This window comes from Pipistrellus kuhlii, unplaced genomic scaffold (genome assembly GCF_014108245.1).
Source record: "Pipistrellus kuhlii isolate mPipKuh1 unplaced genomic scaffold, mPipKuh1.p scaffold_m20_p_17, whole genome shotgun sequence".
Lineage (NCBI taxonomy): Eukaryota > Metazoa > Chordata > Mammalia > Chiroptera > Vespertilionidae > Pipistrellus > Pipistrellus kuhlii.
This window is the reverse complement of record NW_023425482.1, coordinates 15,285,389-15,310,329: the sequence shown is the minus strand read 5'-3', so window position 1 is coordinate 15,310,329 and position 24,941 is coordinate 15,285,389. Positions and strand designations below refer to the sequence as shown.

The 24,941-nt window shown below is 41.6% G+C and overlaps 2 protein-coding genes across 2 annotated transcripts; one reads left to right on the top strand and one right to left on the bottom strand.

Annotated features, from left to right (window-relative positions):
• Positions 1 to 25: 25 nt before the first annotated feature.
• Positions 26 to 12,984, top strand: LOC118720780 (TERF2 interacting protein). Its single transcript, XM_036441081.2, has 3 exons — positions 26 to 796; positions 9,954 to 10,099; positions 11,771 to 12,984. The coding sequence occupies exons 1-3, from the start codon at positions 115 to 117 to the stop codon at positions 12,161 to 12,163; spliced, it is 1,221 nt and encodes a 406-aa protein (XP_036296974.1). The 5' UTR covers positions 26 to 114; the 3' UTR covers positions 12,164 to 12,984.
• Positions 12,985 to 15,052: 2,068 nt separating this feature from the next.
• DUXB (double homeobox B) lies at positions 15,053 to 21,229 on the bottom strand. The gene is made up of 5 exons (XM_036441228.1): positions 21,223 to 21,229; positions 20,500 to 20,654; positions 17,961 to 18,066; positions 16,983 to 17,127; positions 15,053 to 15,680 (listed from the first exon to the last, which is right to left on the bottom strand). The coding sequence occupies exons 1-5, from the start codon at positions 21,227 to 21,229 to the stop codon at positions 15,053 to 15,055; spliced, it is 1,041 nt and encodes a 346-aa protein (XP_036297121.1).
• Between the last annotated feature and the right edge of the window lie 3,712 nt (positions 21,230 to 24,941).

Here is a 24,941-nt window from a genome sequence, read left to right as displayed (position 1 = left end):
CGCAGCCGCCGCGCAGGCGCACTGAGGAGCTTCGCATCGTCTGGAGCGGAGCGGTACCTGTGGTTCGTCCCGTGGCGCTCGGTGCCTAAGTTCTCCCGGTCTCTGCGTCCAGCGATGGCGGAGGCGATGGACGTGGGCAAAGACAACGGGCCCACGCACTCCTCGACTCTGTTCCTGAGGGAAGATGGCAGCTCCATCTCCTTCTACGTGCGCCCCAGCCCGGCGAAGCGCCGGCTCTCGACGCTCATCCTGCACGGCGGCGGCACCCTGTGCCGGGTGCAGGAGCCGGGCGCCGTGCTGCTGGCCCAGCCCGGGGAGGCGGCGGCCGAGGCGTCGGGCGACTTCATCTCCACGCAGTACATCCTGGACTGCGTGGAGCGCAACGAGAGGCTCGACCTGGAGGCCTATCGGCTGGGCCCGGCCGCGGCGGCCGCCCCGGCGGCGGAGACGAAGAGCGGGGCTCCGGCCGAGCGCGGCGCCGCCGCCGGAGAGCCCGAACGGGGGCCGCCGCCGCTCACCGGGCGCATCGCCTTCACCGACGCGGACGACGTGGCCATCCTGACCTACGTGAAGGAGAATGCCCGCTCGGCCAGCTCCGTCACGGGCAACGCCTTGTGGAAGGCGATGGAGAGGAGCTCGCTCACGCAGCACTCGTGGCAGTCCCTGAAGGACCGCTACCTGAAGCACCTGCGGGGCCAGGAGCACAAGTACCTTCTGGGGGACGCGCCCGTGAGCCCGGCCTCCCAGAAGCTCAAGCGCAAAGCGGAGGAGGACCCGGAGGCCGCCGACAGCGGGGGTGAGGCCTGGCGCTGCGGAGGTTGGGCCCCCTCAGCCTGTGCGTCCCCTCAGCCTGCGGGTCCCCTCAGCCTGTGCGTCCCCTCAGCCTGCGGGTCCCCTCAGCCTGCGGGTCCCCTCAGCCTGTGCGTCCCCTAAGCCTGGGGGTCCCCTCAGCCTGTGCGTCCCCTCAGCCTGGGGGTCCCCTCAGCCTGTGCGTCCCCTCAGCCTGTGGGTCCCCTCAGCCTGCGGGTCCCCTCAGCCTGTGCGTCCCCTCAGCCTGTGGGTCCCCTCAGCCTGCGGGTCCCCTCAGCCTGTGCGTCCCCTCAGCCTGCGGGTCCCCTCAGCCTGTGCGTCCCCTCAGCCTGTGCGTCCCCTCAGCCTGCGGGTCCCCTCAGCCTGGGGGTTCCCTCAGCCTGGGGGTCCCCTAAGCCTGAGGGTCCCCTCAGCCTGTGCGTCCCCTCAGCCTGTGGGTCCCCTCAGCCTGTGCGTCCCCTCAGCCTGCGGGTCCCCTCAGCCTGCGGGTCCCCTCAGCCTGTGCGTCCCCTAAGCCTGGGGGTCCCCTCAGCCTGTGCTGGGGCTGGTGGGGGCGAGCCCTCCATCCCCGTTCCGTCTGGCGACCTTTTTGGCGGCTTCGGTGTCATCATCCAACCCCCTTTGACATCCGGGTAAAATCACACCATTTCCTGATATTTTAAATTTCCTTTTTCTTTTTCTTTTTTTTTTTTTTTAATATTTGAATTTTTTACAGAGAGGAAGGGAGAGAGAGAGTTAGAAACATCGATCAGCTGCCTCTTGCACTCCCCCCACTGGGGATGTGCCCGCAACCAAGTTACATGCCCTTGACCAAATCGAACCTGGGACCCTTCAGTCCGCAGGCGGTAGCTCTATCCACTGAGCCAAACCGGTTTCAGTCAATTTCCCTTTTCAATAATTAGGATATAGCCATCATTTAGTATTCAAAGGGTGTAAAAAAAAAAAAAAAAGTGCTGTCTCTAGAAAATTTTCTCTCTCTACTCATCAGTTAGCTGTCCACAGTTTTCTTCCCCAGAGGAACGGGGGAAACCAGCTTCGTGGGTAACTATCAGAGATGTTTTGGAGAGTCGTCCCATTTTATTTTAATCATTTATTTATTGAATTATATTGCCGAGACTGGTTTGGCTCAGTGGATAGAGCGTCTGCCTGCGGACTGAAAGGTCCCGGGTTCGATTCCGGTCAAGGGCATGTGCCTTGGCTGCGGGCACATCCTCAGTGGGGGTGATGCAAGAGGTGGCTGATCGATGTTTCTAACTCTCTATCCCTCTCCCTTCCTCTCTAAGAAATCAATAAAATATATTTAAAAAATATATTTAAAAAAAAAAAAAGAATTATAGGTGACATACAGTGTTATGTTAGTTTCAGGTGTACAGCATAGTGGTTAGATATTTGTGTACATTATGAAATGATCACCATACATTTAATCTCCGTACAAGGTTACTGACTGTACACTGGTGTGCTGCAAGAATTTTCAAAAACGTGCAATACCTGACTAGTCAGGCACTGACCTCTTTTCCCTTAGATTGTCAAGTAATAAAATGACAACAGCCAACATAACAGTAACTTTCCAGTGTGAATGAATCAACATTGTACCTTTCTTTTATAAGATTGGAAAAAACATATATTTTGGTGTGCCACAGAATTTAGTAGTTTATGTGTGCCGTGAGATGAGAAAAGTTGAAAATCCCTGCCGTGCTGTACATTACATCCTGTGACTTAAAACTGGAAATTTATACCTCTTAGTCCCCCTTATCTATTTTGCCAGGCCCCCCCCCCCCCCCCAATTCCACTGCCTTCTGGCATCTGTCAGTTTAAAGACACATTTCTCCTGTGTTCGGGTAAACTCAGTACAGTATAAACCATTTTACAGGCAAGCTAGATTAGTTTATTTTTCTGTTTTGGCTTAATTGAATGTGTATTCACATAAGAAGGTTCTTGGCTATTGAAAGTCCTTCCTGGTCTCATGGGTGAAGTGAATTTTTTTTAAAAAAAAAATATATTTTTATTGATTTCAGAGAGGAAGGAAGAGGGAGAGAGAGATAGAAACATCAATGAGGAGAGAGAATCATTGATTGGCTGCCTCCTGCACGCTCCCCACTGGGGGTCGAGCCCACAATCCCTGTATGTGCCCTTGGCTGGAATTGAGCCTGGGACGCTTTGGTCTGCAGGTTCACACTCTATCCATTAAGCCAAGAAATGAGTTTTTAAGTCAGTTGAAGGTTGAGATGCAGGACTGGTTAGTGCTCAGTGCAAAGGCTTTATGTCACTTCACTTTTTACATAATAATGGCTATTGGAACTTAGAGTGACAAACTCATTTGTTTAAAGAAGCTTGCTTTCTCTCTACTTCCCTTCTCTTATGTGACAGCTGAAGTCTGGGGAGGTAAAATTTATTTCTCCTTCTTGTATGCTTTGTAGAATTTTGTTTATGCTAAAAGTGACATTTCAGATTTATCCATTCAACAGAGATTTGAGTGCCAGACACTGTTATCCTGCTGGGACGTAACAATAAGTAAAAGTCCCTGTGGTCATGGAGCTTAACATGCTAGCTGGGAAGTGGTAAGTGCTACAGAGAGAAATCAGGGTAAAGGTTGGGGAGGAGGTGGTTTTCTATAGGTTTAAAGGGAAGGTTACAATGATGAGCTGATATTTGAGCAAAGACCAGAGAAAACGTGAGTAAGCCAGGTGGTTATTTAAGGAAATGTTCCAGATAGAGGGAATAAGTGCAAAGGCCCTGAGGTGGAAATATTTTCTTGGAGCAGCAAAGAAATCACTGTGGCTGGAATGGAGTAAATGAGAGGGAGCATTCTCAGGTCAGGGCTAGGTGTGTGGGCATAGTATATCATTTAGGATCTTGCTTTTAAATCAGTGGTGTTGGGACTACTGGCAAGCCATTTTTGACTTAGGACAAAATTAGGCTGACTCACCCACTCAAAATAGTATTTTGATAATCAGATATATAAATGTAAAAATTAAAATCCTAAAGTGACTAAGAGAAAATGTGAATATACTTTAAAAATATATTTTATTGATTTTTTACAGAGAAAAAAGGAGAGGGATAGATAGAGAGCTAGAAACATCGATGAAAGAGAAACATCGATTCAGCTGCCTCTTGCACACTTCCTACTGGGGATGTGCCCGCAACCAATATGCCCTTGACCGGAATTGAACCTGTCAGTCCACAGGCTAACGCTCTATCCACTGAGCCAAACCAGTTAGGGCTGAATATACTTTTTATTTTTTTATTTATTATTTTTTAAAAAATATATTTTATTGATTTTCTTACAGAGAGGAAGGGAGAGAGATAGCTAGAAACATCGATGAGAGAGAAACATCGACCAGCTGCCTCTTGCACACGCCCTATTGGGGATGTGTCCGCAACCAATGTACATGCCTCTGGCCGGAATCGAACCTGGGACCTTTCAGTCCACAGACCGACGCTCTACCGCTGAGCCAAACCGGTTTCTGCTGAATATACTTTTTAATATTAGCATGGTGATAATCCTAAAACCGAGAAGACTAAGGAAACATTTTCTAAATTTGATTACTTAAAATTAAAAGTTTTACCCAACAGGTGTAGCTCAGTGATTGATCGACAACCCATGAACCAAGAGGTCCCAGGTTCAATTCCTGGTCAGGGCACATGCCTGGGTTGTTGGCTCAATCCTCATAAGGGACATGCAGGAGATCATTGTTTCTCTTTCATCGATGTTTCTGTCTCTCTCTCTCTCTTCCTCCCTTTCTAAAAATCAATAAAAACATACTTTAATTAAAAAAAATAAAAAACTTCTCATGATAAAGTTAGAAGGCAAACTGGAAAAATATTTCCAATACATTGCAAGAGTTAGTTTCCTTACTGTCCAAAGAGCTTGCAAAAGCTAGTAACTTAAAAAGAAAATCTAGTAGAAAAATGAGCAAAGCAAATGGAATAAGAAGTTTCCAGAAAAGGAAATAAATGGCAATAAACAATGCAGAAATAATGGTTATTTTTTTTTTAAAGATTTTTTTTAAAATCAATCTTTATTGTTCATATTGTTACAAAGGTAGAAATAATGGTTATTAAATAAAAGTAAAGTACACTCTGAACAGAGGACCAAATAAGCCATACCTGGACTTCTGACCCATGAAAACTATGAAATAATAAATGTATGTATGTGTATTTAAAGTAAACTAGAGCAAGGAAATGTCATATTTTATCTATCAATCTGGCAAAAATTAACAAAATGAATAATATCCAAAGTTAGTGTGGTATATGCAAGCAAGTACACTCCTACATATTTTTGTTTGTTTGTTTGTTTTTAATATATTTTATTGATTTTCTATAGAGAGGAAGAGAGAGAGATAGAGAGTCAGAAACATCAGCTGTCTCCTGCACACCCGTTATTGGGGATGTGCCCACAACCAAGGTACATGCCCTTGACCGGAATCGAACCTGGGACCTTTCAGTTCACAGGTGGAAGCTCTATCCACTGAGCCAAACTGGTTTCAGCACTACATTGTTAATAGAAGGAAATTGATACAATTTCTTTGAAAGGCATTGTTTAAATTGCTTATTCCCTTAACCGAGGCAATATTGCTTTTAGGAATTTATCCTATAGATATACAGAATACAAAAGGGTCACATAGTGAAAAGTAAGTCTCCTTGCTATATACCCTTTCCCCTGGTTCCTCTCCCAGAGGTAACCATTACTATTGTCTTTGTTATGTGCACTTTTTAAAAAAAATATATATTTTATTGTTTTTTTTACAGACAGGAAGGGAGAGAGATAGAGAGCTAGAAACGTCGATGAGAGAGAATCATCGACCAGCTGCCTCTTGCACACCCCCTCCCAGGGATGTGCCCGCAACCAATGTACATGCCCCTGACCGGAATCGAACCTGGGACCTTTCATTCTGCAGACCGACGCTCTACCGCTGAGCCAAACCGGTTTCGGCTGTTATGTGCACTTTTAGCTCATGATAATACTAGTATACTAGAAACCAGTTCTGCAGTTTGTTTGTTTTTAACTTAATGAGAGACCTTGAAGTCTTTGTGTATGCATGTTGCTTCAACTCATTCTTTGTTTATTTTATTATAGAAATTTATTCATTTTATTATAGAAAATTTCAAACATTTACAAAAGTAGAATAGTATAATGAACTATACTGCATGTACTCATTGCCCAACTTCACCTGATTGTAGTTCCTGGTCAATTTTTTACATCTATTCCTTTCAATCCAGATTTTTGAGATTATTTATTTATTTATATCCTCACCTGAGGACATGCTTAGAGGAAGAGAGAAAGAGAGAAACATTAACCAGTTACCGATTGCCTTCTGTACACTCCCTGACCAGGAATCAAACAGCAACTCAGATATGTGCCCTGCCTGGGAATAGAACTGGCAACCCTTCAATACATGGGATGATGCTTAACCAATTGAGCCACTCCAGCCGGCAGACTTTTGGTATTATTTTGAAGTATCTGGTCTAGTAATAATTAATGTCGTTTTTAAACATTCGTTTAAAATCTTGCTTGGCGTTGACTTGTATTGACATAACCTTCAAACACGTGGTATCTACAGAACGTGTGAAGTGCAATTAACAAGTTTTGCTTGAAAAAGTTTGTGTTTGGTTTGGTTTTTGTTGCAAAACTAGGGCTAAGAAGATGGCGGATGAAGAGCATATTTGGCACTGCATGCTTTACGAGTTCCAATTAGGAAGAAAAGCAAGTGAGGCTGCAAAAAACATCTGTAGTGCTCTTGGTCAAGATGCAGTTAGCGCCAGAAAATGCCAGCGTTGGTTTGAGAAATTTCGCGAGGGAAATTTTTCGTTAGATGACAAGAGTGGTTGAGGCCGTGTGTCCAATTTTGATCAAGAAGCTCTTCGAGCTCTTTTGGTGCAAAATCCTCAAATTACCCAACAAGAGCTTGCGACAACTTTCAATTGTTCACAAAAAACAATTTCCAATCAATTGCGTGCACTTGGCAAAGTCCAAAAGTTTGGAAAATGGGTTCCTCATGAGTTGACTGACAACAACCGTAATCAAAGAGTCACAATTTGCAGTTCGCTCCTCTCTCGTCAAAACCGTTTGCCGTTTTTAGAGCAAATTGTTACCGGAGATGAAAAATGGGTGCTGTATGTTAATTTGAAAAGGCGGCCTCAATGGTTGGACAAAAATGAGGCTCCGCAGCCCACGCCAAAACCTGACTTGCATGCGAAAAAAGTGATGTTGTGTGTTTGGTGGAATTTTAAAGGAATTCTTCATTATGAACTTCTACCATCTACCCAAACCATTACAAGTGCAGTGTATAGTGCCCAATTGGAAAGGTTAGCCCAAGCTTTAAGAGAAAAAGAACCCGCGCTGATTAATCGGAAGGGTGTAATTCTTCACCACGATAACGCACAACCGCATACTGCAAGAATCACTGCTGAAAAACTGCGCCAGTTGGAATGGGGAGTTCTCCCTCAACCTGAATATTCTCCTGATATTGCCCCTTCCGATTACCATTTGTTTCGTTCTTTGCAAAACTTTCTTCTTGGAAAAAAATTTAATAATGCAGAACGCCTCAAAAATGCATTGACCGAATTTTTTGCATCAAAATCACAAGAATTTTACAACAGAGGGATTAAAATGCTTCCTGAGCGTTGGGCACAAGTAGTAGAAAACAACGGCAACTATATTGTTGATTAAATTTTGTTGTATTGTTTAAATAAATTCGATTTAAAAATATTAGAAAACGACATTAATTATTACTAGACCTAATAAATGCCAGGCACCATCTATTTATTTCATCATTATCTCCAAAAGATAAGGCTTTTTAACATTACTATTTTTAAAAATTATATAAAAGAAAATTAACTTATTTTTGTGTATAGTTTATGCATTTTTAAAAATATATATATTTTATTGATTTCATAGAGGAAGGGACAGGGAGAGAGAGATAGAAACATCTATGGTGAGAGAGAACCATTGATTGGCTGCCTCCTGCACACTCCACACTAGGGATTGAGTCCAGATCCTGGGCATGTGCCCTGGGAACCAAACCATGACCTCCTGGTTCATAGATTGACACTCAACCACTGAGCCATTCTGTCCAGGCAGTTTATGCATTTTTAAAATTTAGTTTTTTACTAGAGGCCCTGTGCACAAATTTGTGCATGGGTGGGATCCTGCCAGCCTGCCCTGATTGGGGCCGATTGAGGGTGCCGCCAGCCAGGGTGAAGGGCTGTGGACAAGGAGACTTACTTCTCACTATGTGTCTCTTGTATTCTGTCAAGAGGATAATTTGCATATTAGCCTTTTATTATTTATATAGGATTGTGATAAAATGCACATTTCAGAAAACTTACCATTTAGCTGGTTTTAAGTGTTCAGTGGCCTTAAGTACATCCATATCATAACTTTTTTATATATATATTTTTTTGATTTACTAGAGAGAAAAGAGAGAGGAATAGAGAGTTAGAAACATCAATGAGAGAGAATCATCGATCAGCTGCCTCTTGCACATCCCCTACTGGGGATATGCCCGCAACCAAGGTACATGCCCTTGACCAGAATCGAACCCGGGACCTTTCAGTCCGCAGGCCAACGCTCTATCCACTGAGCCAAACCAGTTTTGGCCATATCATAACTTTTTGATATTCTAAAACTGAAACTCTATATCCATTAAACACTCCCTATTTCTCTCTCCCCCCAGTCCCTGACAAGCACTATTTTACTTTTTGTCTCTGAATTTGATCTCTCTAGGTACCTTATATAAATGGAGTCATACAATATTTGTCCTCTTGTGTCTGGCTTATTTCACTTAGAATAATGTCTTGTCAGAATTTCATTTCTTTTTAAAGCTAAATAATATTCCACTGTATATCTAAACCACTTTTTGTTTATCTGTTTATCCATCAATGGGCATTTGGGTTGTCTCTGTCTCTTGACTATTGTGAATAATGATGCTATGGATATGGGTATAGTAAAATCTGTTTAAGACCCTGCTTTCATTTTTTGGGGGCAGAAACCCAGAAGTGGAATTGCTCATGCATATGGTAATTTTATGTGTAATAGTTTGGGGAACTGTCGTACCATTTTCCAGTTACGCATTTTAACATGCATAGATTTGTATGACCATCACCAAAAATCAGGATATAGAACAGTTCCATCACAAAAACTCCCTCATTTTGCCCCTTAGCAGTCTTTATTTGTTAAGTGGAAAAGAGAGCAAAGTAAAGTCCTTGGAGAACAAGGAATAAAAAGGAACCGAAAGGATGTTTAGGTTTAGCGGCCCTCCTTTGTGTAGATGGTAAATGGTAGATTTTGGTATAGTGCCCAGATCAGCCTTCAACAGCTAGGAGAGCTGCCTTGCCTAAAGTCTTTGAGTGGCTGATCTATATACAGTGGTTTTTGTGTGTGTGTGTGTGTGTGTGTGTGTGTGTGTGTGTGTGTGTGTTTAACATTTTTATTTTTTACAGAGAGGAAGGGCGAGGAAGAGTTAGAAACATCAATCAGCTGTCTCCTGCACACCTCCTACTGGGGATGTGCCCGCAACCAAGGCACATGCCCTTGACTGGAATCGAACCTGGGACCCCTGAGTCCGCAGGCCGATGCTCTGTCCACCGAACCAAACTGGTTAGGGCTCTATATACAGTTTTAAAGTTTTGGCTCCCTTGCCCCAACTGGGCTAACCGTGAAGGACTTTCTTGCTTCAGATGAGGCCTTGTTGGCACTCTTTCACAGCTCAACTTTTTTCTGCCCGTCCTGCTTTCTTCACTTCAATGGGTGTTTTCCCAGGCATGCTCTCTGATAAACACCTTATATAGTAACCTCCACCTCAGGATTTGCTTTCCAAAGTACCCAGTTTATTCCAGTTTTGTTAATTTGAATAATCCATTAATACAAGATAAAAAAATGCATTAAACTTGAAGAGTATTTTTATTTTACATATCAGGATCTAGGAAAATTACCACCATTTGGATAGTATAATTTTTCAGAAGCAAGAGCAGAAATTATTGAATAGGCATCTTATTATTTTTTTTTTCTCCTTCTGATAAAAAGCAGATATCTTCTAATGGAAAAAAAAAGTACAGGCTTACTTTTGGTCCAGAGCTCACAGCATTTTTGTTTTCTGTAAAAGAGGCTCATTCTAATCTATTGCTGCTCTTCTCTGTAATAGAACCACAGAATAAGAGAACTCCCGACTTGCCTGAAGAAGAGGAAGAGGAGGAAGAAGAAGAATTTGTAAAGGAAGAGATCAAGGAGAATGAAGAAACAGTTAAAAAAATGCTTATAGAAGCCACCCGGGGATTTGAGGAGGTTGTGGTATGTTAACTAGATTTAACTCATTTTTTTTTCTGTATCTGCATTCTTCTCCTTTGAAATTGGGTCATCCCATCTACCTTTTTTATATACCCAGTGCCCAGAAAGGTAAGAGAGAAGTTCAAGGTGGAAGAAGGAAATGGAAAGTGTGACTGATCTAGGTTCCAGGATTGTAGTTTTTGCTTTTTGACAGGAAAGCTTGAGGGGGATAGGTAGAAAAGTTGGGGCGAATTCCTATTTTAAACAGTATAAAAATCCCATTTTTAGTACTTTCATCTCAGTATAAGTTTTTCAAATTTAGCATTTTATGATAATGTTTTTATGCTTCTCAGGAACATAAATATAATTTTAAAATGAGTTTAATTGATTGAAAAAAAACCCTCCAAATTATATATGCATATCTTCTCCCAGAAAAAGGATATTTTATTTATTTTTAACAATATTTTTATTGATTTCAGAGAAGAATGGAGAGGGAGAGAGAGATAAGAGGCATCACTGATGAGAGAAAGTCACTGATTGGCTGCCTCCATGCCCCACACTGGGGATTGAGCCTGCAATATGGGCAATATGTCATGACTGGGAATTGAACCATGATTTGTTCATAGATCGAAGCTCAACCATTTAGCTAAACCGGCTGGGGGAAAAAGGGTCTTTTAAATTAACTTTTCTTATTAATTTACAAAAAGTGGTCAGGCCTCAATCTAAATCAGGAAAATAATTGAAAGTTTCTGTAATTGGTGAGTGAAAGAATGCATAAGAATTGGCAGAATTTGGGGGTTGTTGCCTTGTGTAATCTGAGTTTTGTTTTGTTATTTGATATTACATAGGTTAACTTCCATAAACTTCCAAATGCTCTCAACAACTCCCAAACAAGGCCTACATAGGTCTCTTCTCACATAACATACTTTATAATGTGGCTATAGTAATATAGTTTAGAGACCCTAATACAGCAATGTTGTGTGTGTGTTTATTTTGTTTTTGTATTGATTTCAGAGAGGAAGAGAGGGAGAGAGAGATAAAAAACATCTCTTCTAATGGAAAACAAAACAAAAAAACAGATATCTTCTAATGGAAAAAAAAAGTACAGGCTCCTGTTATGGGCTTGCAGAAGACAGTGGTCAATGATTCTCTCTTGCCCTCTCTCTTCCTCTCTGAAATCAATAAAAAAATATATAAAACAAACCAAAAGAATAATACTCTTAAAAAACCACACAAAACCCCTTCAAATAATCTAATGCAAAAATATACACATAAGTGTATGCACATATATTTTTTTCATATTCAGTGGAGCTTCTAATGTTCTTTTGGGATACCGTAGATAATTATATATATACATACATACAGAAGCATGTTTGCGCTTACACACACCTCACCTGCACACACATTTTTCTTACCCTGTTGTCACATATGTATGTGTGTGGGTGTGTGTGTGTGTGTATATATATATATATATATATATATATATATATATATATATATACACACACACACACACACACATACATACACACATTCAAGACAAATAAATGTAAGAAGGAAATGGCATATTAGCGGAACTGAAGGAAGCCCAGTGTGATTGGAGTGAAAAGGGCAAGGAGATGGTAATGGGAGAGACCAGATATTGCAAGACTAAGTGTAACTGGGTAATTAGACTAGTTTTATCACTTTCTCTAGGTGGAGGAAAGCCCTGATTTTGAAATACACATAACAATGTGTGATGATGATCCACCCACCCCTGAAGAAGACTCAGAAACACAGCCTGATGAGGAAGAAGAAGGAAAAGTTTCTCCAGCGGAAGTGGGAGCTGCAATTAAGATCATCCGGCAGTTAATGGAAAAGTTTAACTTGGATCTGTCAACAGTTACACAAGCCTTCCTAAAGAATAGTGGTGAGGTGGAGGCTACCACCTCCTTTTTGGAGTCTGGTCAGAGGACTGATGGGTATCCCATTTGGTCTCGACAGGATGACTTAGATTTGCAAAAAGGTGACGAGGATGCCAGAGATACATTGGTCAAAAAATTTGGTGCTCAGAATGTAGCGCGGAGAATTGAATTCCGAAAGAAATAATTGACAGGATAATGAGAAAAGAAAAGAGGTGTGGCAGATGAAGTGGTATTTTGTGACCATTGAACTTCAGAGATTTTTTTTTTTTATGTTGGAACTGACACATCTTCTAAACTGCTGTCATTGCTCTGCAAGTCCAAGATTTTGTAGCCATGCAGCGTTGTGTAGGAGGATAAAAATAAAAGATATTGGATATATTTAGAGCTGTACCTGGCAGTATCTGTTTCTTGAAGGAAAGATTGGTTTACATAGTAATGTTTTTTTGGAATGGAACCTGTATCTTATTGTACAGGAATTAGTAACCCAAAGGAAGAAAATTGGAGGTCGGGTCTTTTCAGGCATTGTGAATAAAGAGCCTTCTATCCTTTGGGAGAAGCTCCTCTAGATTGTGATAGATTCTAAGTCAAGGATTTAGAAATATGGAAAGATTTCATTACAAGGTTTTGAGCATGGATTACCCAAAACCCTTGTATCCCCCAGTGAGCTCTGATTTCTAAAATCACCCGACAGTTAATGGAAAAGTTTACCTTGATCTGCCAACTACTTTGAAAACCCCGTGTTTCCTTTGCTGACTTAATATTTGGGGACCCTGCTCCTTGGCTGTTCTCTTCTTTGAGTCCTTGTTAGTCAAACATCTGACGTGTTTCTTTACCTTCCTAGTTTTGTTTAAAGAGTCTCAAGAATTGTCTTACTTGGTTACTAGTAATAATGCATTTCCATTTGTTGAGGATAGTTTTGTGCTATGGTTGTGTTAGACTTAAAAATTAGCGAATGAATTTTTTTGTTGTGTTGCTTTTGTTATAGAAAATAAATGGAACTTTGTATTTGAGTCTCCAATAAGTGATTGTATTCACAAAAACTTTTAGGTATAAAAATCATAAAGGAACTGACACTTTTGCTCATTATTTAGATAATAAAGTACTTCCATTTTAGAACTCTTAGGTCATTCGCAAAATGGATGGAGCAAAGAGATCTGTGTTAAGACTGTGAAAGATGGCAAAACAGGGTGAACTGCTGAGAGCCAAAGAGAAGAGAAGCCAATCTGAAACAATCAGGAACTATCACGTGTGTAACAGGAGGTGTGAGTATCCCACCCATATCTCCATTTCAGCACGTGCCATCAATAAGAGTCCTGAGGCACCTGCTTGAGGATATCTGTCTGCCTGAGTGCTATTGAGTGGCTTTCAGCTTGTGTGTGGAAATTAGAGGACATATACCCCGCTTCCTTGCTTAACACGGCCCGCGTGATTAGGGCCCACTCAGGGTCCGGTTTCTGGAGGAGGCCACACACTAAAATGAAGAGAGAGACTAGAAAAGAGTTAATTTGGGACAAAAGGGGGGCCAGGCGGGAGTCAACCGCCTGTGGGAAGACTCTCTAGGCTCTGGCCTCGCTACCCCTTTTATTGAGGCTGCTATGGGATACACCCATTACCCTTAAGCAGCTTTGGGAAACACCCACAGCCCTTAGGCAGGTAATAAGCAGATTATCATATCAGTAAGGATTTACATGATTACAAGATGGGGAAGTTGCCTCAGTTACTATTGTCTCAATTAGATAGGGTGTGGTTGGCTCTGACCTTTCAGAGCTTCAAGGTTGACCAGCTTCTTTTTGTTAGTGAGACAATGATTGGTTTCCGGCACTTGCTGACCCAAAACATGACACAACTGAATACATATTTGAGAATTATTCCATGAATGGTATAATTATTTCATGTGTTGATTTTTGGACACTGTGGACATGTTGATTACAGGGAAGAAGTCATGTTTATCAGTTTAAAAGCGTTTGCTCAGAAGGATTTGACAGATGTGTCCACTGCCTCATGTCCTGGTGCTCCTAGAGGCATGGTGCTTGGAAACAATCCTTTACTCAGTGAAATGAGTACAGAAGATAACCACTGCCCACAACACAGAGTACAACTTCTATTTAGGTTTCCAAGTGGTTTCTCCTTCCCCTGCATTAGTCTCATCCTGAACAGAATGAGTTCATTGTTTTGTTTCATTTTTTAAATATATTTTATTGATTTTTTTATAGAGTGGAAGGGAGAGGGAGAGTTAGAAACATTGATGAGAGAAAAACATCTATCAGCTGCCCTACTGGGGATGTGCCTGCAACCAAGGTACATGCCCTTGACCGGAATTGAATCCGGGATCTTTCAGTCCGAAGGCTGATGCTCTATCCACTGAGCCAAACTGGATAGGGCATGAGTTCATTGTTTGTTTATTTATTTAAATCAATCTTTATTGATTACTACAAAGGTTCCTCATTTCTTCCCCCCTCCACCAGGTTCCCACCCCACCCCACCCCACCTCCGCCCCCTCCCCACCCCCCACTGTCCTCATCCATAGGTGCACAGTTTATGTTCAGTCGAGTTCATTGTTTATCATCCTTTATTTATTTATTTATTTATTTATTTATTTATTTTTATTTTTTTATTAAATTATTATCTGTGTACATATTTTAACATTGCCTCCCCTCCCATACATACCCTCCCTCCCCAAAGTTTTGTGTCCATTGGTTATACTTATATGCATGTATACAAGTCCTTCGGTTGATCTCTTATCTCCCCCATGTTTATCGTCCTTTAAATTGCACTGATTCTGCTTCCAAAGAAAGAAGGCCTGGACCAGGTTCTATGAGAATGATGTCTTCCTTCTGAAATTGAGCCTTGCATTACATGGAAAAAGCCTGGAAATGTTGATTTCCTCATACTTCAGTTGCAGGCTCAATCTCCAGCCCCAGTTGGGGCATGTATGGGAGGCAACCAATTGATGTGTTTCTCTCTGTCTCTCCCTTTCCCTTCGACTGTCTCTAAAAATCAATGGAAAAATATCCGTGGGTGAGGATTAACAAGAAAGTAAAATAAAGGCTTGAGGTAAATATTGTTGGTGCAATTAGCCGAAGGAACGAGATGGGTCTCGAGCTGAGCTGTGTGTTGTGTGGCTCTGTGTTCCTTCCCCAGGGTCCCATTCTGCAATCACAGCCTGGCACCACTCATCGTACCATTGCACAATGGAAGAGATGTCCATCTGATCCAGATCCTGTGATTGGTGTATTCTGTGGTCAGGATGAGGCTGAGAATTGTCCTGCAACTGTAGTACTCCTGTGGCAGTCTGTTCTTTGTGATTCTGGCATTTTTCTTGGTTTTGGAGCTGGAAAGGATTGTGAGCACTGGAGAGGCTCCCTCCTGTTGTCAGCGGTATTGGCAGGTTTGTAAGTGTCCAAGTAGAGGGAGGGTTCTCTCCTCCCTGCCCAGCCTGCATGGGCTGCACCATCACCACACTTGGTCCTTGGTTCACAGAAGGGACAGAAGACACATGGGACAGGGGTAGAGCAGGTAGAAATGTTTGGTTATTGCTGAAAACATTGGAGGAAGGAAGAGACCAGCATGGGACCAGGGTCAGATTGGTTTGGTGCTGCTGAACTATCAGATCCGGTGTCCCACTTGGGCCCTCTACCAAGGAATTCACAGGCTTGCTTCTGCTCTGCCCTGAGTATGGAGATCTTTGGTTCTGAAACCACGTGTATGCAAGGAAAAAAAGAGACATGGACATCATAAGTTAAGCAATTCTGGCACCATTTCTCATACTGTGTAAAACAAAGACAATATTAACACAGGCCCTAATATATCTGTATGAAATATGTGTTCATTATGTGTATGTGTGTATGCATATACATGTATATGTACACAAACATACACATAAATTAAGGTCATAGCACACTCACCAACAGATGAATTGAAACTGGCTGAAAAGGCATATGTCCTATGTTATTTTTTTATTTTATATAATAAATCTTTATTGTTCAGATTATTATAGGTGTTCCTCCCCTCCCCATAGCTGATTCCCCCCACCTGATTCCCCACCCCACCCCATGCCCTTACCCCCTGCCACTGTCTTCATCCATAGGTGTAAGATTTTTAAAAAAATATATTTTATTGATTTTTTAGAGAGGAAGGGAGAGAATAGAGAGCTAGAAACGTCAATGAGAGAGAAACATTGACCAGCTGCCTCTTGCACACCCCCTACCGGGGATGTGCCCGCAACCAACGTACATGCCCCTGACTGGAATCAAACCTGGGACCTTTCAGACCGCAGACCAACGCTCTACCACTAAGCCAAACCGGTTTCGGCCATAAGTTTAAGATTTTTGTCCAATCTCTTCCTGCACCCCTCAAACCCCCTTCCCCCTAAGAATTGTCAGTCCACTCTCTTTCTATGTCCCTGATTCTATTATATTCACCAGTCCGTTCTGTTTTTCAGATTTTTTATTCACTTGATTTTTAGATTCACTTGTTGGTAGTTATGTATTTCATGTCTTTTTGTTCATAGCCTCCCAGCCACCCAGGACTGGTCCGAGGTGCAGGTGAGCCTCAGATGGCGGCTGCCCAGCCACCCAGGGCCGGCCTGAGGCACAGGTAACCAGGGCTGGCCGAGGCTTACGCTGACAGGAGTGGCCACAGCAAAGGTGTGATGGGGCATCACTTTACCCTGGTCGCCAGGCTGCCTTCCATCTCTCAGGGTTCCCAGAATAGGGAAGGGGTCAGGTCGGACTGAGGGACCTTCCCTCCAGTGCATGAATTTTCATTCACCGGGCCTCTCGTCAATGATAAGAGAGAATCATTGATCAGCTGCCTCCTGCATGCCCCACACTGGAGATTGAGTCTGCAACCCGTCATATGACCTGACTGGGAATCAAATTGTGCTCTTTACCCTCCATTATCTTTGTCCCTTGATGCCTGATAACTCAAAATAGGGCAAACCTTTGCCAGCAATCTTTGAGGGGCAATATAATAGGAGGTATTTGGTGTCAGATGTAGAACTTACTTGAATTCTTGATTCCTGAATGCCTGTTTGTTCAGCCAATATTTTCCTGGTTGCAGTATTAGGTAATCGGTTTCTGTCAAAAGCTTGAACTAGTATGTTTGATTGAGAGCTTGTGATGGATGTCTGTTCTTTTCTGGTGGCTTCTAGGACAGTTTTTTAAAAATACATATTTTATTGATTTTTTTATTTTATTTTATTTTTTTTACAGAGAGGAAGGAATAAAGTTAGAAACATCAATGAGAGAGAAACATCGATCAGCTGCCTCCTGCAACTCCCCACTGGGGATATGCCCACAACCAAGGTACATTCCCTTGACTGAAATCGAATCTGGGGCCCTTCAGTCCTCAGGCTGACATTCTACCCATTGAGCCAAACTGGTCAGGTCTCTAGGACAGTTTTCACATATGATGTGGAAACTCAAGTTTGAGATGACCTTAACTTACTCTCTCTGAACCCCCTGAGGTGACACCAGGCTTAGAGGAGCAGAGCCAAAAGGCCCAGAGATTTGTTTGCTGAGAACTTGCCTGTCCCAGCCAACTGGCGGGCTGTGCTTACATTTCTGACTCTAGGGTTCCTAGAATAAGGCGTGACTAGGTCCTAAGATAAGGACGTTTTGTGGAGAATTTGCACACAACATGCAGAATTGCTTTTGCTCTCAAAGGGACCCACTGAAGAATGCCTTTGGATCTGTGGATTCTTTTTTTTTTTTTTTTTTTTTTTTTAACATTTCTCATCAAAGATGCTCTTTGTATTTTTTTAAAATATATTTTATTGATTTTTAAAAATATATATTTTATTGATTTCTTACAGAGAGGAAGAGGGATACAGAGTTAGAAACATCGATGAGAGAGAAACATCGATCAGCTGCCTCTTGCACACCACCGCAACCAAGGTACATGCCCTTGACCAGGAATCGAACCTGGGACCTCTCAGGCTGCAGGCCAAACAGGTTTTGGCTGGATCTGTGGATTCTTACCTTGAGTCCTAGGCTGATGCTGGTGCTGCTCCTGGGTGTGGTCTTTTCCTGAGGACGGTTTAGTTCCCAATGTTCTCAGTTTTGTTCTATGGTTTTTAAACCAAGTCTAAATAGGAAAAGACATGATATTCATGTAACCCAAACTATGTCACTACAAGTATCAATGCAGTTAAATAAAGCTGATTTGATCAACTGCTATTGGGATAATAACCATCAGAAAAAGGTGATGTATTATCCTAGGAATGATGTAACTATTAGCATACAATTCAGGAAGCACACAATCTCAACTCATGAATATTTCTTTTATGGTCATCTTCATAGTACCCAAAGTAGATCTCCCTGATTTAAAAGACACTGTCAGTTTTCTCAAAGGAGATCAGTATTTCTCTCCTCCGATCTCTTGCTCTTACAGTAGGCCTTCAATGTTTAAAAGTCTTCTTGGCCCCCATTATCTCTTCATAAATACTCAATACATATGGATGTGATCTTAGAAAATAATTTGGGGAATAGAATTAGCTAAGAGTTAGAATTAGTTAAGAGTTAGACTAACATGTGTCCACACTTTCACTTACTTTATCCTATACTCAGCAACAGGTAAGGAGACTCCTAGAGACCCTGTACAACTCACTGTGAAACTCGTCACTAACATAAAAAGTGACCTCTGCCCAGCTGGTGTGGCTCTGTAGTTGAGCCCCGACCCATGAACCAACAAGTCACTCATTAGGGCACATGCCCAGGTTGCAGGCTCAATTCCCAATAAAGGAAGTGAAGGGGGCAAATAATAATATTTCTATCTACCCTTCTCCCTTTTTCTCTTTCTATAATAAAATCAATAAAAACATTCTTTTAAAAAGGTGAACTCTTTGCTCATTTATTCATTACTGGAGTCAAAATTACAATGTACTTTCTAATGATTGCTAAATGTTTTACTTTTATAATTAGACTAGAGGCCTGGTGCATGGGTTTGTGTACCAGTGGTGGTCCCTCAACCTGTCCTGTGGGGATCAGGCTGAAACTGGCTCTCTGATATCTTCTGAGGGGTCCCAGATTGTTAGAGGATGCAGACCAGGTCAAGGAACCCCAGTGGTGCATGATTGGCTGGACTCCAGCAGCAAGCTAACCTACCAGTCAGAGCATTTGCCTCCTGGTTGTAAGCATCATAGTGACCGGTCAAACAGTTGAATGGTTGGACACTTACCATATTAGGCATATATATATATATATATATATATATATATATATATATATATATACACACACACACACACACACACACACACACACACACACATATATATATATATATATATTTCTATCTAATAAAAGTAATATGCAAATTGACCATCACTCCAACACACAAGATGACTACCCCATGTGGTAAAGATAGCTGCCACCATGTGAACACAAGATGGCCCAGCAGAGAAGGGCATTTGGGGGCAACGAGGCCTGCAGGGAAGGAAAGTTAAGGTGGACCAGACCTGTAGGGAAGGGCGGTTGGGGAAAACCAGGCCAGCAGGAAAAAGCAGTTAGGGGTGATCAGGCTTCCAGGGGAGTGCAGTTGGGGGTGACCAGGCCTGCATGGGAGGACAGTTAGGAGCGACCAGGCTGTCAGGGGAGAGCAGTTTGGGGCAATTGGGCAGGCAGGGGAGGAGTTAGACGTCGATCAGGCTGGCAGGGGAGTGGTTAGGAAGTGATCAGGTTGGCAGGCAGAAGTGGTTAGGGGCAATCAGGCAGGTAGGCAGGCAAGCTGTTGGGAGCCAGTAGTCCTGGATGGTGAGAGGGATGTGAGATCAGGCCTAACTTGGCAGTTGGACATCCCTTGAGGGGTCCCTGATTGGAGAGGGTATAGCATATTCCCTCATTAGTTGTGGGCGCTGCCATATTTGAGGGTGGGACAGTCATTTAGCATATTCCCTCCTTATTGGCTGTGGATGCCACCATCTTTGCAATGGCATGAGGGTCAATTAGCATATTTCCTCTTTATTAGATAGGATAATTATTCTGCAGTATATATTCCAATATTTAATACTATATCATTATCATAGTGATCTAATTTATTATATTTGCTAAAATTGATTTTAAGTATCTCCTATGAGAGAGCCTACATTAATATATTCTTCTTCCATCAGTGAATTGTTTCCCCCACTGGTAAAAGATATAAACAGAGTTCTTGTCCCTTTTGTTTTTAAAGTTATAACAACAGCTGAAGCCGGTTTGGCTCAGTGGATAGAGCGTTGGCCTGTGGACTGAAAGGTCCCGGGTTAGATTCCGGTCAAGGGCATGTACTTTGGTTGTGGGCACATCTCCAGTAGGGGTGTGCAAGAGGCAGCTGATCTATGTCTCTCTCATCAATGTTTCTAACTATCTCTCCTTTCTTCTTCTCTGTAAAAAAAAAATCAATAAAAAATATTTTAAAAAAAATAAAGTTATAATAACAGAAAAACCTGGAAGCGTACCATACAATGCCTGACAGTGCTGAGCCCACCTTTTCTCTTCACCTTGACTCTGATAGATAATGAAATAGAAAGCTAATGCTTACCCGAATCTTTTTCTCCGGAACGCCAATCTCTCTGGCCAACTGTTCCTTAGTAGCTGTATCAAGGTAGGGGTTTTGTTTAAACCGTCTTAGAAGGATATCCTTTTGACTCTGGGTGAAAATAACCTTGCCTTGCCAGGTTCTTTCCTGTAGTTTGCCTGATGAAGAGAAAATGGGGAGAGGAATATGAAGAATGTGCTTATGGATTAAAAACTGTGTGAGCACATGTCTTATGTTTATTTCAGGTTGAAAGCTTGTGGGTGCAATGATTACGGTGGAACCCCTGTTCTGGAACTTACTTCATTTTGGAAGGCTATTCGAGAAGCAATTTGTTTGAAAACCAAATCAATCTTTCTCATTAGAAATCATGTAAGTTGAATTAATCCATTCTAGTTCCCTATATGATCCCCTGTTTAATTTTTTTCTTATATACAGTACATCTAATATCCTGTTTAACCTATAAACAAATACTTCTTTTCTTAACTTTATTAAACCACCCCTACTAGTCTTAAATCCCTTTCAGCACTCCTTCCAGGGTTACAGCATCGTCCCCTTTTCACATATAATTGCCTCAGAAATGCTTTCATTAACAAACTGCTTTTCATTTATCCAAAACAACAGTTTCTCTACTTCAATTGTCTGTCATGTTTGTTTTGTGAGCACTTTCACACCCTTAGTAGCATCAATGCACTTGATGGCCTCTTTATGTTTTAAAATTGTGCTCACCATCCATCTCACCAGCAACAATAGCAAAACAAAACAAAAACACTTATGAAGATATTCACAGCACAATTTCCTGAGATTTAAACACCTGGAGGGTTAGGGGTAAACTGACTTGCGTTCTCTCCTTTGTTTGGACCTAGGCGATGCTTTTTTTTTTTAATTAAAAAAAATATTTTATTGACTTTTTACAGAGAGGTAGAGAGAGAGATAGAAAGTTAGAAACATCGATGAGAGAGAATCATCGATCAGCTGCCTCTTGCACACCCCCCACTGGGGATGTGCCTGCAACCAAGGTACATGCCCTTGACCAGGAATCGAACCTGGGACCTTTCTATCCACTGAGCCAAACCGGTTTTGGCTAGGAGATGTTTTTTGTCATGCTGATGTGTCAACAGGAGAGGGCCGTCAAATTCAGAACTGAAGTTTTGTTAGCAAGTGGAGACATTTTTCCCGTGAACAACTTGGTGGAGAACTGAATTGTTCGAGATGGGAGACTACTTTCAAGAGCTAAGGTTTAACTGTATTCTCTACTTTTTCTTTAGGAATACAGTTATAGTCATGCTAAATTAAAAAAAAAATACACACACACACACACACACACACACACACACACACTAGGGGCCGTTGTAAGAGGCCGCCCCGCCCGCTGCCACCACAGCTGCCGCCCACCCCGCCCACCCCGCCCATGCTTTCTCCTTTCCCTCCCTCTTCCTTCTATGCTGTCTTCAAGTCTTCACTCCTCCCTCCCTCAGCATATGCAAATTAATCGCCATCTTTGTTGGGTTAATGTGCATACTCACTCTGATTGGCTGTGGGCGTAGTGAAGGTATGGTCAATTAGCATTTTCTCTCTTATTAGTGTATGTATATGTATGTATGTATATATATATATATATATATATATATATATATATATATATATATATATATATATATATATAAATGACAGCCTATGGTCTGCGTTACCAGAGGAAGAAGTTACTGAAAATCCACGAAATTACATGCAAAGAGAATAGCAAGCAATAGGAGCCAGGAAAACTAATGGAAATAAATGACATAAGTAACACACAAAAAACCCTAATGGAATTAATAAAATATACAAAAACTGTTACTTTGCGGTAAAAATAAATTTTAGGAAAATTTACATATAAATATTTAGGTATTCCACATATATTTTTCTTCATTTAAGGTACCAACTTTGCCCTAGCTGGTTTGGCTCAGTGGATAGAGTGTCAGCCTGTGGCCTGAAGGATTCAGGTCAAGGGCCCATGCCCGGGCTGCAGGCTCAGTCCCCAGTAGGGGCGTGCAGGAGGTGCTGATCAATGATTCTCTCTCATAATTGATGTTTCTATCTCCCTCTCCCTTCCTGTCTGAAATCAATAAAAATATATTAAAAAATAAAAAAAATACATAAAGTGCCAACTTTGCCCTGGCCAGTGTTTCTAAGTGGTGAGAGCATTGGTCCACACACTGAAGGGTCTCAGGCTCAATTCCTGGTCAAGAGCACGTATCTGGGCTGCAGGTTTGATCCCCAGCCTCCATGGGGACAAGCTTGGGAGGCAACCAGTCAATGTGTTTCTCACATTGATGTTTCTCTCTCTCCCTTCCTCTCTTCCCCTCTCCCTCCCTCCCTCCCATACTCACTGAAGAGCAATGGAAAAAATATCCTCCAGTGAGGAATAACAAAAAATAAAGTGCCAACTTTAAAACTTTTGACAATCCACAGATGGGACTCATGGCTGTCTCTTACTATGTATGTTGCTCGTTTTTCCTGTCGTTTAACATCTTAAAGGGACAACAAATGGGCCCAGGTTGCCTGTCACTACTTGAGCCAATTAAGCAGAGACAGGATTGAATCACATATGAGTGGTTTATTCCAATAATGCCAGCTGTATGGGAGAGCAGCAGGTCATTCAAGAAAATCTGCTTTACCTGTCTCCTCCCATAAGCCAGCTGCTTATAAGATTAGGTGGGAAAATAGGAAAGAGGAATAAGAATGGGATGCAAAAGGAATAAAAATGGGTATTATAGGCATGGGGAAATACGTAGGCAAAAGGAATAAGTCTGGGTAAAATGATTACAGATTAGAGTAGGGGTGTCGAACTCAATCAGAGAGGGGGCCAAAATCTAAAATCCAGCCTAAATCGCGGGCCGAATGGTTTACTGAACAGTCATAAACTGTCATTGTGATGGAAACGCAGCGGAGTGCAGTGATGACATCGCGGTGCGGGCCACATTGCAAGGCCTGGCGGGACGGATTTGGCCCGCGGGCCGTGTGTTTGACACATGTGGATTAGAGGCACTTTAGGCTGGAGGGTTTGTATTGTTTTGGCAACAAGATAGTTAACCCTACCATGATGACAGGCAGTTTAAAAAATTTTTTTTTTTAGGTTATATCAGTTTACTTCACATAAGAACATGTTTCAGGCCTATGATTTCCATTTAATATCAACAAAAACAATCTGTACAGAAAATCCTAAGACAACCATTTAGCATATGCAAATGTGCAAATATACTTTAAGAGACAAGTCATTCCGTAGTATTTGCAAAGTAGAGCTTTATAGTAATAAAGAAATCTACCTCATTTTAGTTAAACTTAATAACCCTTTGCATGTATAGCCAATGCAAATGTACAAGGCACAACTTAGTGTTGATGCTAAAGTGTGCAATACACACCCTCAGATTTTTTATTTGAAAATATTAAAATAACATAGTATCATGTTTGTATTTTATTATTGAATGAGACATCAGCTCATTTCTAAAGCTTCATGAAGCACCACACACTGACAACAGATGTGGAGTCAGGACACACTGCTCTCTGAACTTAGAAAAGGTAAAAGATCCTTGCTACTCTATATTAAAAATTTATATATATGTATGAACACAGGCACAGCAACATCACACACTTCCCATAAGCCAAACGAAGGCCATTCCTTTTAGCACTGGTTCGCATAACAGTATTTTATGGCAGAATTATTTTAAAAGGACATATTTATTTACTCCTGGCTTGGGTCAATCTTGCTACAAAAAGATACAATTGAAACAGAAAATTTTCTCCTTCAACATAAAGACAACGCCTAATTTAGAAAGTCTTTCTCTTGAGAATGCACAGTGAAAGGTATTATTTATAATAAATGTAAAAGTTTGCTTGCCCCACCAGTGCGGTTCAGTGGTTGAGCATTGACCCATGAACCTGGAAGTCATGGTTCAATTCCCAGTCAGGGCACATGCCCCAGTTTCGGGCTCAATCCCCAGTAGGCAGCGTGCAGGAGGCAGCCAATAATGATTCTCATCATTGATATTCCTCTCTCTCTCATCCTTTCCCTTCCTCTCTCTGAAATCAATAAAACCATATTTTTTAAAAAAGCTTGCAGATTTAAAAGAAATTATTTAAATCTACACGAAGAAAAATGTCAAGCTATCAAAAAAATTTAATGAGCCTTGGCTAGAACACAATTCAAAATCTTTCAAGCCCAATCAGTCTCTGCTGTTTTATTACTCATCCCTGAGAGTAAAGATTCTATCATTTTAAGTTTTAATAAAGTAAATAAATTTACAATGTGAAAAACATGTTTAAGAATTTTTACAAAATATGATATAAACCCTATTTCATTTTAGTAAAAAAAAAGAAAGATAATTTTTTTTTTTTTACAAAGACCACCATTTATAACAATTTAAAAAATTTGTATCTCAAGCAACAGTAATCCTTTTTACTGGGTAATT

Excerpts from the sequence above, each read along its gene's own strand:
- DUXB (XM_036441228.1), bottom strand. Across the intron at positions 18,067-20,499 it reads TTCCGGAGAAAAAGATTCGG|ACTTGGTTTAAAAACCATAG; the intron begins GTAAGCATTAGC and ends TTTCCTATTTAG. Across the intron at positions 17,128-17,960 it reads GCATCAGCCTAGGACTCAAG|AAGCCACCAGAAAAGAACAG; the intron begins GTAAGAATCCAC and ends AAACTGTCCTAG.
- LOC118720780 (XM_036441081.2), top strand. The coding sequence starts at position 115 with ATGGCGGAGGCGATGGACGTGGGCAAAGACAACGGGCCCACGCACTCC. Across the intron at positions 797-9,953 it reads GGAGGCCGCCGACAGCGGGG|AACCACAGAATAAGAGAACT; the intron begins GTGAGGCCTGGC and ends TCTCTGTAATAG. Across the intron at positions 10,100-11,770 it reads GGGGATTTGAGGAGGTTGTG|GTGGAGGAAAGCCCTGATTT; the intron begins GTATGTTAACTA and ends CACTTTCTCTAG.